Raw genomic sequence first — 14,508 nt, forward strand, 5'->3', positions numbered from 1 at the left:
AAAGATTCATTTGTACTGGATTTAATTGGCGGTTGGGATTCAACTTGACACATATAATATGGATATGCATTCTAGTGATGATTTTTAGGGGTTGAAAGGAATTGTTCAGCTTGTAAAGCGGATGGTTAAGACAAAAAGAAATTAAGAGTGTGCACGAGTTTATATGCTTGCTACATTAGTATTGATTTGCCAGTTACCATTGCTACTATTGAGAGAGCATTTTTAATAATGAACATTGTGAAGAATTGGCTACAAAATCAAACATGCAATTGATGGATAAATGATAATTTAATTGTGTATATTGAGAAAGACTTGTTGGATTGTATTGATAATGAAACTATTGTGCAACTAAGGCCAGAAAAAAGAATTTGGATCTAGCCTGCATCTACAAAGATCCCAAAGATTCGGATCTAAAAAAATTTGGATTTACGTGATAAAAAATGCGGATCCAGATGCTAGAAATGAAGATACTATGGGTATTCAAAATATCAAATATCCACATTTGGACATCAATTTTTTAGAAATATTAAATTAAAAAATTAAAAATGCATAATTAAAAATGTTAAATGACAAAATAAAAATTTCTCAAATTCTAACCTAGCCCTAAAACTAAAAACACATCACACTAGTAGCCTCAGTTCCAAAATCCAAACCCCTCCTAAATCCCTAATCTAATTTGCATCCCTTATTGTGGGATCACCACCAATCACTAGCCCACCATCGTTTGCCTCGCTGAGCTCATTGAGTGTTGCGTCGATGCTCACTCCGTCACTCGACGTAGTTGGCCGCTACATGAAAATTTGGTAAGATGCCTTAATTTTTTTAATAACAAATTAATAAAATTATGTTGATTTAATAGAATTGAGAGAATTAAAATAGTGTGGATTAATTTTTCTTGGTGTTCAATTTTATTTTACTTCCTAGCTCTGTTTTTTTGGGCCTTGTAGTTATTATATTTTCCTTTAGGGGATTAATTTAAAAAAATTAAAAAAGATCTGAAAATACTGACAAATTCTCAATATCCATTACGATGTTGTGACATTCATGTAAATTTTAAATATTTAATGAGTGATAAACAATATAATAAGTAACACACATACCAATATTGTATGTGTATATCAATTTATATTCAAATTTTCTAAGCATAGCAATAGCAGCATAATTGGCTCCGTTTATTATAATTTTTTAAATAGAGCTTATTTAAGTAGAAATTTTTTTAATAGTATTTTTATAAATAAAGTCTTTACCAAAAAAATTTTAGTACGTGCTTGGTATGACTTATTATTGGTTATAAGTACTTACTTAATTTACAAACTCTCATAAAATTTTTTGTTGTTTTTTTTTATATATAGCTGAGCTTTTGAAGATTAAATAAGTTACTTAACCTTTATTAGTAAGATCTCAAATTTTGGGTTTGTAGAAGTAATAGTTGAATTTTTTTTAAATATTTAAATATTTAAAATATCTTTTACTTATTTGACAATTTTATTTCATTCTTTTCGTAACATAACTTTAAGAAACATGTCTATTAAAATAATTTTATAATTTTTAACAAAAACTCTAATTGACAACCAAATAACTATTTTTTTTGAATAAAAGCTCTACTTATAAAATCTCTATTTAAAGAAATTTTATTTTAAAAGTTATACCAAACGAATACTTAGTTATTTAGTTTTCAATGAGAGCTTTTATTAAAAATTATAAAATTACTATAATGACTAAGTCTTTAAAAATTATATTATGAAATAAATGAAATAATATTATGAACTAAGTAAAGAACATTTTAAACATGTTAATATTTTAAACAAATTTTCGATCTCTACTATCAAAAATTTAAAATTTAAACTTTTGCTAGTACAAGTAAAATAACTAATTTAACATTCAAAAGCTTTACTCAAAAATTAACCAAACAATAATAAAAATTTTAACAATAACTTATAAAATTAAATAAATATTTATCACAATTAAATGAACTAAACCATAATAAAAATGGTAAAAATAAAACCACAAGTTTATATATTCCTTAAATGAAATAAAACACAACTATCTCAGTATCATCAATCTCATCTCATGTCTGTTTAAAAAACTACAACCAGACAACATTCGGCAAAACATCCATCCTTTCTCATATTATGTCAGCCACAACTAACAAAACACTTTCAATTTCCTTCATATAAAAAGAAAAAAAAAAGAAAAAAGAAAAAGGAAAGAAACTAAAGTTTTGTCTCGCTCTCTCTCTCTCTTTATTCAATTCAATTCAATTCAATTCAGTGTTTTCTTCTTTTCAGTTTCACTCATCATCATAAAATTATAACAATTATAATAATAATGATGGCTTCTTCTCCTTCTTCTTCTTCTCCTCCTCCTTCGATTTCAGCTCCAACAACTCCACACAAACGTTCCTTCACGAACTCACACAATTTCCTCCGCGTGAAAAGACCATCTTACCCTCACCCGCCTCCATTTCCCGCTCTCTGCCGCTGCTCCGCCCCTTCTTCCGCCGACAACAACAACAACAGCTCCTTTAATCGCCGATGGGACTTGGTCATTCAGGACGCTTTCAAGAACGCCGTCAAGCTCTTCGACTCCTTCCTGAAAGAATACGGCGCTCCACAAGACGACGCCGTTCTGGAGGAGGAGAAGAGAGATGAGAGCGGAGAGGATGAGTGGGATTGGGACAGGTGGAAGAGTCATTTCGATGAAGTTGATGACCAAGAGCGCCTTGTTTCCATTTTGAAGGTCATTTTCGTAATTCTTCACTCTTCTTATCATCATCATTTATTATTATTATTATTATTATTATTATTATTATTGTTATTGTTATCGTTATCCAGAACATGGCTTCACTTATAATTAGTTAGTAAATGGATTTTATGTTTGCTTTCGAAAGTGCTTTTCTATAATGCACTAGTCGAGTACTTTTCAACTGGTCAGCTTTTTTTAAATGCGCTTACAGTAATTGCATCTCTGAAAGATACTACAAAGGTGACGCCAATTTTTTTTTCCCTCTGTGTTAACTTGTAGACAGTGTTTTTAGTTCTGTAAATGATTATTCTTTCATATTCATTGACTTGATACAACATTATTTTATACATTATCAGTGTACTCATTCTATGTGATGAGGGACGGAATAGTGAAGAAACAGATGTAAAGATTCTGAGATAAAATTGAGTTGGGTTCTCAACAAAGTAAGCCTAAGGGGATGTCTAGTATAGAGGTGTTGTGGCTTTTTTTCTGCAGCTGATGTGGAGTAGAATCAGTAGCTGGAGGTTGCTAGCACCGTAGTTAAATCCATCTGCTTGCCCCATTGATCAGCATTGTAAAATTCTGTTCTTGCATGTTTAATGAAAAGTAGTGGAATACTAAGGATTATATTCTTGTTAATTTAGTTACTTTCAATATGCTAATATCTCTTTATCAACAGTCACAATTAGGTAATGCCGTGTTCAAAGAAGAGTATGATGACGCTGCTAGGCTCAAGGTGGCAATTGCTGCTGCAGCTACTAATGACGCTGTTGGCAGAGTCATGTCAAATCTTAATGTAAGAAAGGAAATAGTTCGACTAATAGATTTCTCTATTTATTTGTTTATGTTTTCAAAGAAAAGGAAAAGAGAAGTCATTTCTTTTGCCTAACTTCTATTTCTTATTACAGAGAGCAGTGGTGCAAGAGCGTTATGAAGATGCAGCTCTTTTGAGAGATAATGCTGGTGCTGGATTGGTGAGTTGACATAATCGGTAAATGATAAACAAGATGACTTTAGTCCTCATTTGGTTTAATTTTTTCGGCAATGATTTCTCCTTTGGAATTTTTGTTGAAATGTCAGCTATTGTTTGAGGTATATATCTAACCTTACAATGGGTGGTAATTTCTCATGGTTGGTTACTCTGCACTATCTATCATCAAAATGTGAAAGTGCTAGCAGCTTATGTAGGTTTCTGTATTGAATTTTGTTGAGAGTCCTTGGTGTTTGGTTGACCATGTCCATCAACTTATTGTATCCTTCCAATTATTCTTCAGAATGTTTTTCCAAATGAACTGCTTAGTAATGGTGGGTTTGCTGCATTGATTTGACTGAATTGAAAGATTGGATGGGATAGAACTTGATTATATTTAATTTTGTGTTCGGTTTGGCATTATTCCTCGAGCTTTCAGGATAGAATAGTGAAAAGGTGCAAAAGAGCCTTCACTCCCCCATAAACCCCCGGGGGGGTAGATTCACTTCAATTTATTTGGGTTTATCTAGCTTTCCTTCTATTTTCTCTCCCTTTCCAAAATTGTAGTTAAAGTTGCATTTAGAACTGAATTGAAGAAAGATTTGTTGTGGGTAGGGTTTGGAGAAAAGAGGGGTAACCATCCAATGATATGAGATGTGGTGTCTAAACCTAAGGAAAATGGGGGTATCGACATTGGGAACTTGGTTAAAGAAATTGGACCTTATTATAGAAATGGTTCTGGCAGTTTCTGTTGGAAGAAACACTTTATGGCATGCTATTATAAAGAGTAAATAAGGCCCTTTAACAGTTGAGACACAAATTTAATTTCTTATGGTTCTTATTGAAGCCCTTGGAAATATATCTCAAAAGGACATTTCTTTTCTCACAATCGTTTCCATCAAAAGCATGAATGCCTCTTCATCAGTTAGGTTGAAATTGGAATTTCAACTTTCTGAGGAATTTGAATGAGAGAAAAATTCAAGAAGCTTAAGCTCTTCTGGTGTTATTGGAGAATGTTTTAACCAATGATTTTGTTTAGAGGATAAAAGAATTGGGAGACTTAGCCCTTCAAGGATCTTTTCTTGCAAATTGTTTTTCAGTTGCTTAATTGATGATCAATATCTCTGAACTTTTCACCCTGTTCACATTATTTGAAAAGCCAAAGTCCCTAGTAAGGTTCAACTTTTTGCTTCGTCCTTGGTTTTAGGAAAATTAAGTACTAGTGTTGTTTTCCATAGATGTAACCTTCTATGTGCTTGTGATAAGCCTAGAATTGAAATGGTTAAATAAACAACCCAGTAGAGAGCAGAGTGTTGTTGGAAGTAGGGAAACTTGTATTTATCAACAGAAATAAACCCAAAACACCCAAGCATTCGAGAGGCTTGGTATCTCTCCCAAAATGAGCAAGCTCACTACAAAATAATTCCCTGGATCCCCTCCCCAAAAAAAAACAGCTCCTCCCATATAACCTCCTCACTTCTACGCCAAAATCGAATAACAGAAAAAACTCTAACAAATTATCAAAACCGAAAACCATCAACTTATTACTAACAGAAAATGCATAACAAACTCCTCTCTCTATACTACTTAATGCCACGTCAGCCACGATGGGTATTTCCAGAATTACCCTTGCGCCTTGCATATGTGAAACGCACTTGTGGCCTAACAGCTTGCCTCCCCCTTGCTGTGTCATGGGTCAGAGAAATGGTGAAAGTGTGGATCATTTGCTTTGCATTGTCATGTAGCTGGTCAGTTGTGGTATAGATGTCTTCGTTGTAGTCTTGGAAGCAAAATTTGAGCTTATATTATGTTGATTCCAATTTTTGGTATTACGCTTGAGATGTTGACTGCTCCTAGTCTTCATGGCCAAATTGTGATTTGCTCATTGGGCTCTGGATTCAAGTAAATGCTGTTAAAAGAAATATTGAATTAAGTTAATTAATTTACCATTTTTTTGAGTTCTTCTGCTTATGCTTTTGGAAATTTTATGACATTATATGATGATTCTTGTGATAAATAGTTTCTTTTCTGGTTCTGGCTTCCAGGTGGGATGGTGGGCTGGCATTTCCGAAGATAAGAAAGATCCTTATGGTCTGATTATACGTGTAACTGCAGAGCATGGAAAATATGTTGCTAGGAGTTACAGTCCAAGGTAATTATTGAGTTGCTTATGTTACTATGTAAGAGTCCTAAATCATGCTTCCATTTATTTAGAACTAAGGCTATGAGATCCTACTTGTTTGTCACTGAAATACTGGGGATGCTGTCTTATTTTAGAGAGGGGTTCAACTTAGATTTTTGACTTGTGCTTGGTATGAACTTCTTTTTATGATTTTCAAGGTCATTTCTTATCTTTTTCTTTCAGGCAGCTTGCTACTGCTGCAGCAGGTGTGCCTCTATTTGAGATCTTTCTTACTGTGAATAAGAAAGGTGAATACCAACAGCAGGTATTCTTTTTCTTTCTGAACATTTGATATTATTATATATTTTTCTGTATGAACTAAAGCTTTTTTACTAGTAAAATATATGGAGGTGATGATTCGTAGTCAGATGAAGGAATATAGAACTAGAATTGGTGAGGAGCAAGTATTAATGGGCAAGAGCAACTAGGGACTAATTGATGGAGGAGAGATCAATTAGTAATATATAAAATTAATACCTCATAAACTTTATTTACTAACTCCTGTATACATTGAAATGGAATAAAACTAACGGAAGAGTAAAGAGTAAAATATCATTTAAACTATAAAAATTAAAATATCAATATACATTGTTTATATCTGTAGTATTATTCTAATATATATAGACCGTAATGTTGCTTATGAACATAAAATAGATATATTTAATATGTTTGCAATCAAGCCTGGAGATAAATAAATAAACGTACTAGCTGGATGTGAACATTTATATGCATGTCTACATGCACTTTCATTCAGTCATGCTTGTATGAAAGGTATCTGCTTTCTTGGTGCCAATTAAGTTGTTGATTTTCCCTGGGGGTTTGAAGTAACTATTAATTTTATGTGTGATAAATCTCAACAGTATTATTGGTACATTTTTATGTTTAACAAATTACAAATAGAGAAATGGAGAGGAAATATAGAGGTGAGGTCCGTTTATTCTCCATTCCAAAGCCTTTCTCTTGTATCTTTCCCCTTATCTGTCCCTCTTATCTTTCTCCAAATCTAAATAAACTTGTATGAGTCATTTGTCTAAAGAGATTCATGTGATTACAGGCTGTGTACTTAAAAAGGAAGGGAGTATTTGACGATTCTTCAACAGTGTCCTCTAAAGCATCAGGTGGCACTGGCCGCTTGAATCCTCCAGGCTCAACGGAAGACAAAGATGATCTTCTGGTTGTGAGTGCCGAAGATACCGAAGATGGTGATGAATCTGATGATAGTTCTGATCTAGCTGAGGGACTGTCTGGTTTTCAGAATATCTTGCGAGATATGATTCCTGGTGTTAGAGTTAAGGTTTTGAAGGTGACCGCACCTGGGAAGGTAGATCGAGATTTTATATCTAAGGTGATTGAACAGATAATGGAGGAAGAAGATGAAGAAAAAGATACTGATGTAGAAAATGTAGAATCAGAAGATGAGGATAAAGATGAAAGCGACGAAGAAAGGAATGAGATAGAAGTGGATGCTGGTCTTGGAATTATTGAAAATGAAGAAGAGCAAACTGAAGTTTCGGTTAAAGTTGTTGTTGGTGGTCTTGTACAGAAACTCCCTGGCAATAAGCCTGCTAAAGAATTTCTTCGAGTACCTGCTAAGCTTGAAAAGAAGGGACGTTTGTCCTTCTCATTTTCTATAGAAAAAGATAGTAAGCGGCGAGATTCTGGTGCCAAGGACCTGGGCTCAGTTGACAATAAAGCTAGACTTGGAAGTCAACGCAGCATAGAAAATGTTATGCTTGATCTTGCAAAGTTCATTGGCAGGGAGAAGATACCTTTGAAGGTCAATTCAATTTTTTGTGTAGTACGTCTTTATGTAAATTTGTAAATTTATACAATGACATGTTTGCCAGTAATATTTCTTACATTTGTTGTCTACTTCTTCAACCATGCAGGTGCTGAAAGATCTTAGTGAATTGATAAATCTCTCCCTCAGTCAGGCTCAGAATCATCAACCACTGTCTGGTTCAACCACTTTTCATCGCATTGAGACAGCAACATCACAAGATGCACTAAATGGTAATCTCTTACTGAACCTATTCTTTACTGAATTGAGATGCTATAGAATTGACTGCTTTTGCTATTCTGTTGCATTTTAATAGTTTAGTTCTGAAATTATTTACCATGCTGGCTGGTGTTTTTAGCGCTTAAGTCCAGCTAAGAGCTAAGGTATTGACAATGTACTCATTTTATCAGGATTATACATTGGTGTACATGGACTTCGCACCTCAGAAGTCATTAATCTGAGACGTAAATTTGGTCAGTGGCAAGATGATGGTGGGATTAAGAATCCTTCAAATCTTGAGTTTTATGAATATGTTGAAGCCATAAAAGTGACTGGAGATCCTTACGTACCTGCTGGCCAGGTAATTTTTGTATCCAATACTCAGTGCATTGCAACTTGCAATGCTCTATGAGAATTAGTTAAAACACTTTCTGAGATTTTGTAGTAACTCTAGCTGATGTGGTACCTGAGAAGTACTTGTAAGAGTTGAATTTCATTTATTGCATTTTGTTTTTAGTTTTTAAGGATGTTTGTCTTGGTTTAGGTGACTCTTACTTATTAAGTTACCACTTAACCCAAAATCTTAAGCTCGTAGGTAAAGGTCGAAGAATAGTATTTAAGCTCAGGACATGCAAGACACATGGACGAAACTCATCTGCTGCTACAACCTCAAATATAACAATAAACGGCAACAAAACCAACGGAGGGATTTTAACATAAAACTACTTGGCCAAAGTGACTTCAGTATTTGACATTTGACCCATAAGCTAAAACTGATAAGGGCCAAACAATGGTATTTAAGCTTTAACTAGTAAATTTCTAGTTTTCTTTTTGAGTAGGACTTGGCCATTATGAACTGACTGCATGTTTGATGATTCACTGGTTGTCTCCTTAATCTGTGCGTAAATTCTTTCATATCTTCTCATTCATTGCCCTTTCTCCGTCTCTCTATTGTTTCTTCCTCCTCTTTTCTTTCCCTTGCTTCTCTTATTTCCTTCTACTTCCTTTTGTTGTCCGACTTTATTGGCTTTCATCTTCAGTGTTGCACGCTATTACTTATGTATATTCAGGTACGGTTTGCACAAAGTTGGATGCATGATCTGATATGCATTTTTCCCTCATGAGTTATAACAAAATTTCTGCTAGGCTCCTCTATTTGGTAACCCTTGTTGATGTTCCCCTTTCCAATTCTTGTACGATTATATGTAGTAGCTTAATAAACACCTGACAGCTTAATTTGTGTCAACTTCTGTAGGTGGCTTTTCGTGCCAAGGTTGGAAAAAGATATCAGCTACCTCATAAAGGAATCATCCCTGAAGAATTTGGAGTGGTACATCAATATTTTGTGAATTTTCAGCAACTCACTACATTTTTTCTTCTTTTTTTTTTGGGTGTCTTGACCCACCTTCCTTATGTCTAAAAGCTTCTTTGATGTTTTTTGCATTGTAGATTGCTCGATATAAAGGACAAGGGAGGCTTGCTGAGCCCGGTTTTCAGAATCCTCGATGGGTTGATGGTGAACTTGTTATCCTTGACGGAAAGGTTATTTTCTTTTTTTATTTGCCTTGTGCAGTTGTAAGGTACTTGATGCTGTTGTTCTCTGAAAAGATGCTAACTACACGTTACTTTTTCGCTGCAGTACATCAAAGGAGGGCCTGTTGTTGGATTTGTATATTGGGCCCCTGAATATCATTTCTTGGTTTTCTTCAATAGGCTGAGGCTACAGTAGACTTTTATTGTACATAAAGTTCATGATATGCTGATTCTTTGTTGAGATTGAGCTGGGTAAGCACTTGCTTGCAGAAAATAATTCAAGGTTACTCTTTTAAGCAATTCTCATGTTTTTCTTTCCTTGGACAATTCTGGTATTGGGTTATGCTTCAACCTCAGAAATTTTTCCTTAAATGCTCAGCCATGTGCACAATATTGTTCATTATTGGTGTAGGCAGTCCTATCTTTTCTGGAAAGGTGATCTAGTCTCCTTTGTTTTTGGAATTGGTGGTATACAGATTATGGTGGTGTCAGTGGCAATTGATTTTCTCTAATGCACTTTGTTTTAAAGTGATCATTTGATGAGCAGCTTAACCTCTCTCTCTCTCTCTCTCTCTCTCTCACTCTTGCTTTCACATCTATGTGCATTACACACTTTACTACACCTCAGATTACTGAAGCATGCTTTGAGTGAACCATTGATTGCACCACTGGTATTGGGGTCTGTTAATAGTTCTGGATGCACTTGGCATTTGGATTTATCAGTGCTAACTGCCATGAATGTGAGGTGCAGTAGTCAGAATGCTTTCTGTGACTGTAATTGTCATTATTCTGATGAGGACTGTATGCAAAAAGTTGTAGCCTCGTGTGATCCATTGTCCCCCCCCCCCCCCCCCCCCCCCCAACACAAAAAAACCAAATCAAAGAAAGTAAGACATTATGTGTAATCTTGGATTAATGGCATTTTCTGATTATGATTTGTCTTGCATGTTTTACATTCTTGGCTGTTCAAGTTTACAATGATAGGGAGATTTCAATTTGTTTAGTTGAAAATGTTGTTACAGTTTTGTCCAGAAGATTATTTAATGGAAAACATAATTTCTGATGGTTTTCTTTGCAATTGTAAGGAATATGTTCTGCTGAAAGTTTGCTGTTTTCATATTGCTGATTCAGATGATATTTGTTACCCGGAAGTTCCTTTTCAAGTTGAGCTGCTGATAGTGCCTGGATCTATAAGACCGTACGGCAAATGCTCACTTTGCTGATTGGTGCTCTTATAATTATGTATTGACTGGATGAAAGCATAAACTGAGTCCTTTTAGATGCTGTGACTGAGCCTATCAATTGCTCGAATTCTGAGACAGTCCTTTCAATCAATGTATGTGTTAACTTTGCTGTACTTACAATCAGTTGCTAATTACTTGGCTCTTGTGAGCATACACAACAGCAAAGCTGTAGCACCCCTTCTGTTTCGTGTATCACAGAGTTCCAGTTTTGTTTGTTCAATACCTGAATTAAAATGGAGAACATAGAAAATGTAATCTTGTTTCATTTCAAGGATATGTAAATATCTTTCTTTTTCTTAATATATATTTCCTGTAATTATTGGTAAGGTAATTTTACATGTTATAATTTTTGACATTGTTGTTTCATTGTAGCTTTATTCTTGCATTACTGGGTTCTTTATCCAGTTGGAAAGGTGGATTTCTTCGGTAAAACTTGGAGAGGGTTATTATTTAGCTCGCAATCTCACTTAGGAAAACGAGGAGTTTGAAAGCTATCAAATTATTTGATACTTTATTCAAGCTCTTATTTAGGACAATGTGAAAAATACAAGAACCTGAATGGTAAACGCTTGCAAATTGTGGTTCTGTTTCTTATTGTGATCTACAAGTTAAGTTGATTGGATATTGCATTTGTATGAAAAAAAATATTTTTATTATTTTTGTTAAAAGTATTAATCATAAGTTATTTACTAAATACTGCTAATTTATATTTCATAGTTAAACTCCTTTTTTTTTTTTACCTTATGGTTTAAAAAATAAAATACCTCAAGGCTTGGCTTAAATTGTATGTAATTACAAGAAACAAATAAATTTGAGAAAAAACTTTCCACGTACTTCAGCACATGTTTATTTATGTATAATAGATCTTGTTTTTCATCCTATTTTGATCTGCATAACCATAGTGCTTCTTCATTTTATCACACAAAGTACACTTTTTCTTCAACTTGGTAGCAGAGCAGCATCATGCTTTCGTTTGTTCACTAAATGAAAGTTGGTTGGCTATTTTAGCTCCCCTCTCTTTAGCCATGTAAAGGCCTACATGATGCATAAATTCCTGCAGAAATCAGATGAATTAACCAAATAAGATCATTAGTACATAAACTATGTTATGATTTCGAAATGTTTTGAGTAGAATATATATCTCAAGTAAGCATGTTAAATCAAACTCTGTGCCATCTTCAACAAGATTACCTGAGGATGGGCTAAAGCTCCTTTGGTGTGTGTAGCAACGTGAGGAGGAATATCAAAGGTAGCACAGGCGGCGGAATACACCACCACCTCCTCCAGAGGGCGGAGGAAACCACGGTTCCTGGCTGACATAGTTGAGCAAACGAAATCCAGCACACAGATGTCTGTGCATACCCCCACAACCACAAGCTTCACCAACACAAAATTTCAAATCACATTTTAGATGACTGCCGTCTTTCAGTTCACTTACATTAGACTGCAAAATGGATATAATAGTTCCAAAAAATTTTAGGAGTAAATGCTTACTTTTCTGATCTGATGGTTCTTCGCCCAATCTACAAAGACATTGGAACCATCATCCTCAATTGAACCGAAGTACCCATCAAAACAATCTTTGCGCCTGATTGTTACATTTGGTTCTTTCTCTATCCATTGTAAAGCTGAATTTTCAATGGAGAAGGCAGTGTGATTGTTGCGTTTGGTCTTTCTCAATAAGGAAAATTCTATTGACCTCTAACATCTGACTAAAAATATATAAACAGGATTCATTGGTTTCATATCATAAGTTATTAGATACTTCCTATGAAGTCTCTGACAAGGGAAAAAAGATTTCCAGACTGAGTAAAATTCTATTGACCTCTAACATCTGACTAAAAATATATAAACAGGATTCATTGGTTTCATATCATAACTTATTAGATAATTCGTATGAAGTCTCTGACAAGGGAAAAAAGATTTCCAGACTGAGTCATCACAGAGCTGATTTAAGAAGTTTCTATGGACTTCTTATTATTAAATACCTGGAACCAAGTTTGATTCATGAGTGCCAACAATACAGTGAGTAGGATATGGATCCTCAGGCTTGTTAGGATGATGAGTATCGAGAAAAGCCATAACAGGCAATCTTCTGTCACAGAACGCTCTGGCCAGCCTAGCTGATTCATTGATCATCCCTGAAATTTGCCTGTTGGGTTCTCTTGGAGCCTGGAAATCAGCTTTCAAAAACTCATAACTCGATCATGCAACCAGGTGAAAGATATGATGAAAGTGCTTCAAAGATCAGTTAAAAATTTTCTTACCAGGTTTCCAGCACCAACAGTGCAGAATCCATTGATGATATCCACAAGAACAAGACCAGTTACAACATCATCAGGCAACACCACTGATTCTAGCTCAAGAGGAAGCTCATTTTTCAAGATATCAATCGTTTGGGACACCATTTTTTATGGGTACTAGCTCCCTTCAAATAATTAAAAAAAAAAAAGAAAACCAATCTCAATGAAATCCACATTCAGGTCTAGGATAAGACGCTTTGTCGTGTATAAAATTGTATATCGGTGACTATTGAAATTGACAATTTTTTATGTTCAGAAACTTAAATTTTTATTAAAAAAAAAAACCCACAGTGCATCCGCTGCACCGTATAGCTGTTGAAGCTTCAATTGTTTGTATTTGTAAAAAAAATTATCACCAATACCCAAAAATACTATCAATTATTAAAAAAAAAAAAAGAGTGCAGATATAAGGTGGGGCTAATGCTGTACTATAGAATCCATTTACATTTATGCTGCGTTTACTTTTTGGATTGGAGTAGAAATCCTGAGGAGTGAGAATCCTTGGATTAGGAGTGTGGAGTGGGAGCGAGAGTAGGGTGTTTACTTAGACTAAATGAAAGTATGGATTGTCAATCAGAATCCCAATTATTTGTTTATTTTGTCTTGGATTGGAAGTAAATTATTTTAAATTATAATTTTATCCTTATGTACAGAATCATAATTTGTAATTAAAAAATTAATAAAAAATATATTTGGAAAATAAAATAAATATTTTATTATATTTATAAATTAATAATAATTACTAATATTCTTAATTATGTAAATAATATTTTTTATTAATTTTAATTTAAATTATGTGAATAAAAATTATTAATAATAGCAACACATGAAATATTATTATTGATAATATAGTACAAAATTAATATTTTTTTAGAATAAAATATTTATTATTATTAATTAAATCAATAATTAATATTTATTAAAATTAATGTTTAATATTATTAATTTAAATATAATATTTATTTATTTTTATTTTATTAAATTTAATAAAATAAATATGATATAATTATTATTTTTAATAAATATGATATTATTTATTTTATTAAATATTATTTATTTATTTTTATTTTAATTATAAGGATAAAATAGGAATCCACTCCCCACTCCAAAATTGAGTGGGATCCACGGATTCTTACTCTCACTCCCCCCTTTTTAAGGTAAGTAAATACTGAAGTGGGAGGAATCCACACTCCACACTCCCACTCCAGCAAGTAAACACTACCTTAGTTCATAAATTCGAAGACTTTAACAGCCAGAATTTTGACTATTGTAATAGAAAGCTCTGAGATATTATTGTCAATTCAGAAGATAAAATTCTGCATGTCTATCCAAATGAAATGATAAATCGCAATTTCTTTGTTTCCTTTTTCTTAATGAGATTACGGTAACACCAGTCACCAAGTTAAATACGTAATAGTGGGTCCCCTAAATTACATGAAATGTGGCTAAACACTTGCTGAAATTTACTTGATTTCCACTTGATTTCACAGTTCAGCTATTCATTTCTATTTTACTTTGCCGTAATAATAGTT

General features: G+C 33.7%; 2 protein-coding genes across 8 annotated transcripts; one reads left to right on the plus strand and one right to left on the minus strand.

The window, feature by feature from the left end:
* Positions 1 to 2,049: 2,049 nt before the first annotated feature.
* LOC102628221 (protein EXECUTER 1, chloroplastic) lies at positions 2,050 to 11,028 on the plus strand. Of its 7 annotated transcripts, XM_052431899.1 has the most exons (13): positions 2,596 to 2,739; positions 3,102 to 3,319; positions 3,425 to 3,541; positions 3,654 to 3,719; positions 5,761 to 5,867; positions 6,081 to 6,162; positions 6,952 to 7,674; positions 7,787 to 7,910; positions 8,088 to 8,257; positions 9,152 to 9,226; positions 9,346 to 9,438; positions 9,536 to 9,681; positions 10,561 to 11,028. In XM_052431899.1, exons 3-12 carry the CDS (start codon positions 3,527 to 3,529, stop codon positions 9,623 to 9,625), a joined length of 1,545 nt encoding a protein of 514 aa, XP_052287859.1. In that variant the 5' UTR covers positions 2,596 to 2,739; positions 3,102 to 3,319; positions 3,425 to 3,526; the 3' UTR covers positions 9,626 to 9,681; positions 10,561 to 11,028. The 7 variants fall into 7 exon arrangements, with proteins under 7 accessions (XP_024949895.2, XP_015381776.2, XP_015381777.2 ...); XM_015526290.3 differs by lacking the exon at positions 3,102 to 3,319 and having other exon boundaries at positions 2,052 to 2,739; positions 9,536 to 9,712; positions 10,515 to 11,028; XM_015526291.3 differs by lacking the exon at positions 3,102 to 3,319 and having other exon boundaries at positions 2,052 to 2,739; positions 9,536 to 9,712.
* Positions 11,029 to 11,483: 455 nt separating this feature from the next.
* Positions 11,484 to 13,177, minus strand: LOC102627742 (nicotinamidase 1-like). The gene is made up of 5 exons (XM_006494627.4): positions 12,941 to 13,177; positions 12,662 to 12,845; positions 12,168 to 12,301; positions 11,865 to 12,050; positions 11,484 to 11,727 (listed from the first exon to the last, which is right to left on the minus strand). The coding sequence occupies exons 1-5, from the start codon at positions 13,079 to 13,081 to the stop codon at positions 11,635 to 11,637; spliced, it is 738 nt and encodes a 245-aa protein (XP_006494690.2). The 5' UTR covers positions 13,082 to 13,177; the 3' UTR covers positions 11,484 to 11,634.
* Positions 13,178 to 14,508: the final 1,331 nt, after the last annotated feature.

The sequence above is a fragment of the Citrus sinensis genome, chromosome 8, assembly GCF_022201045.2.
Source record: "Citrus sinensis cultivar Valencia sweet orange chromosome 8, DVS_A1.0, whole genome shotgun sequence".
Lineage (NCBI taxonomy): Eukaryota > Viridiplantae > Streptophyta > Magnoliopsida > Sapindales > Rutaceae > Citrus > Citrus sinensis.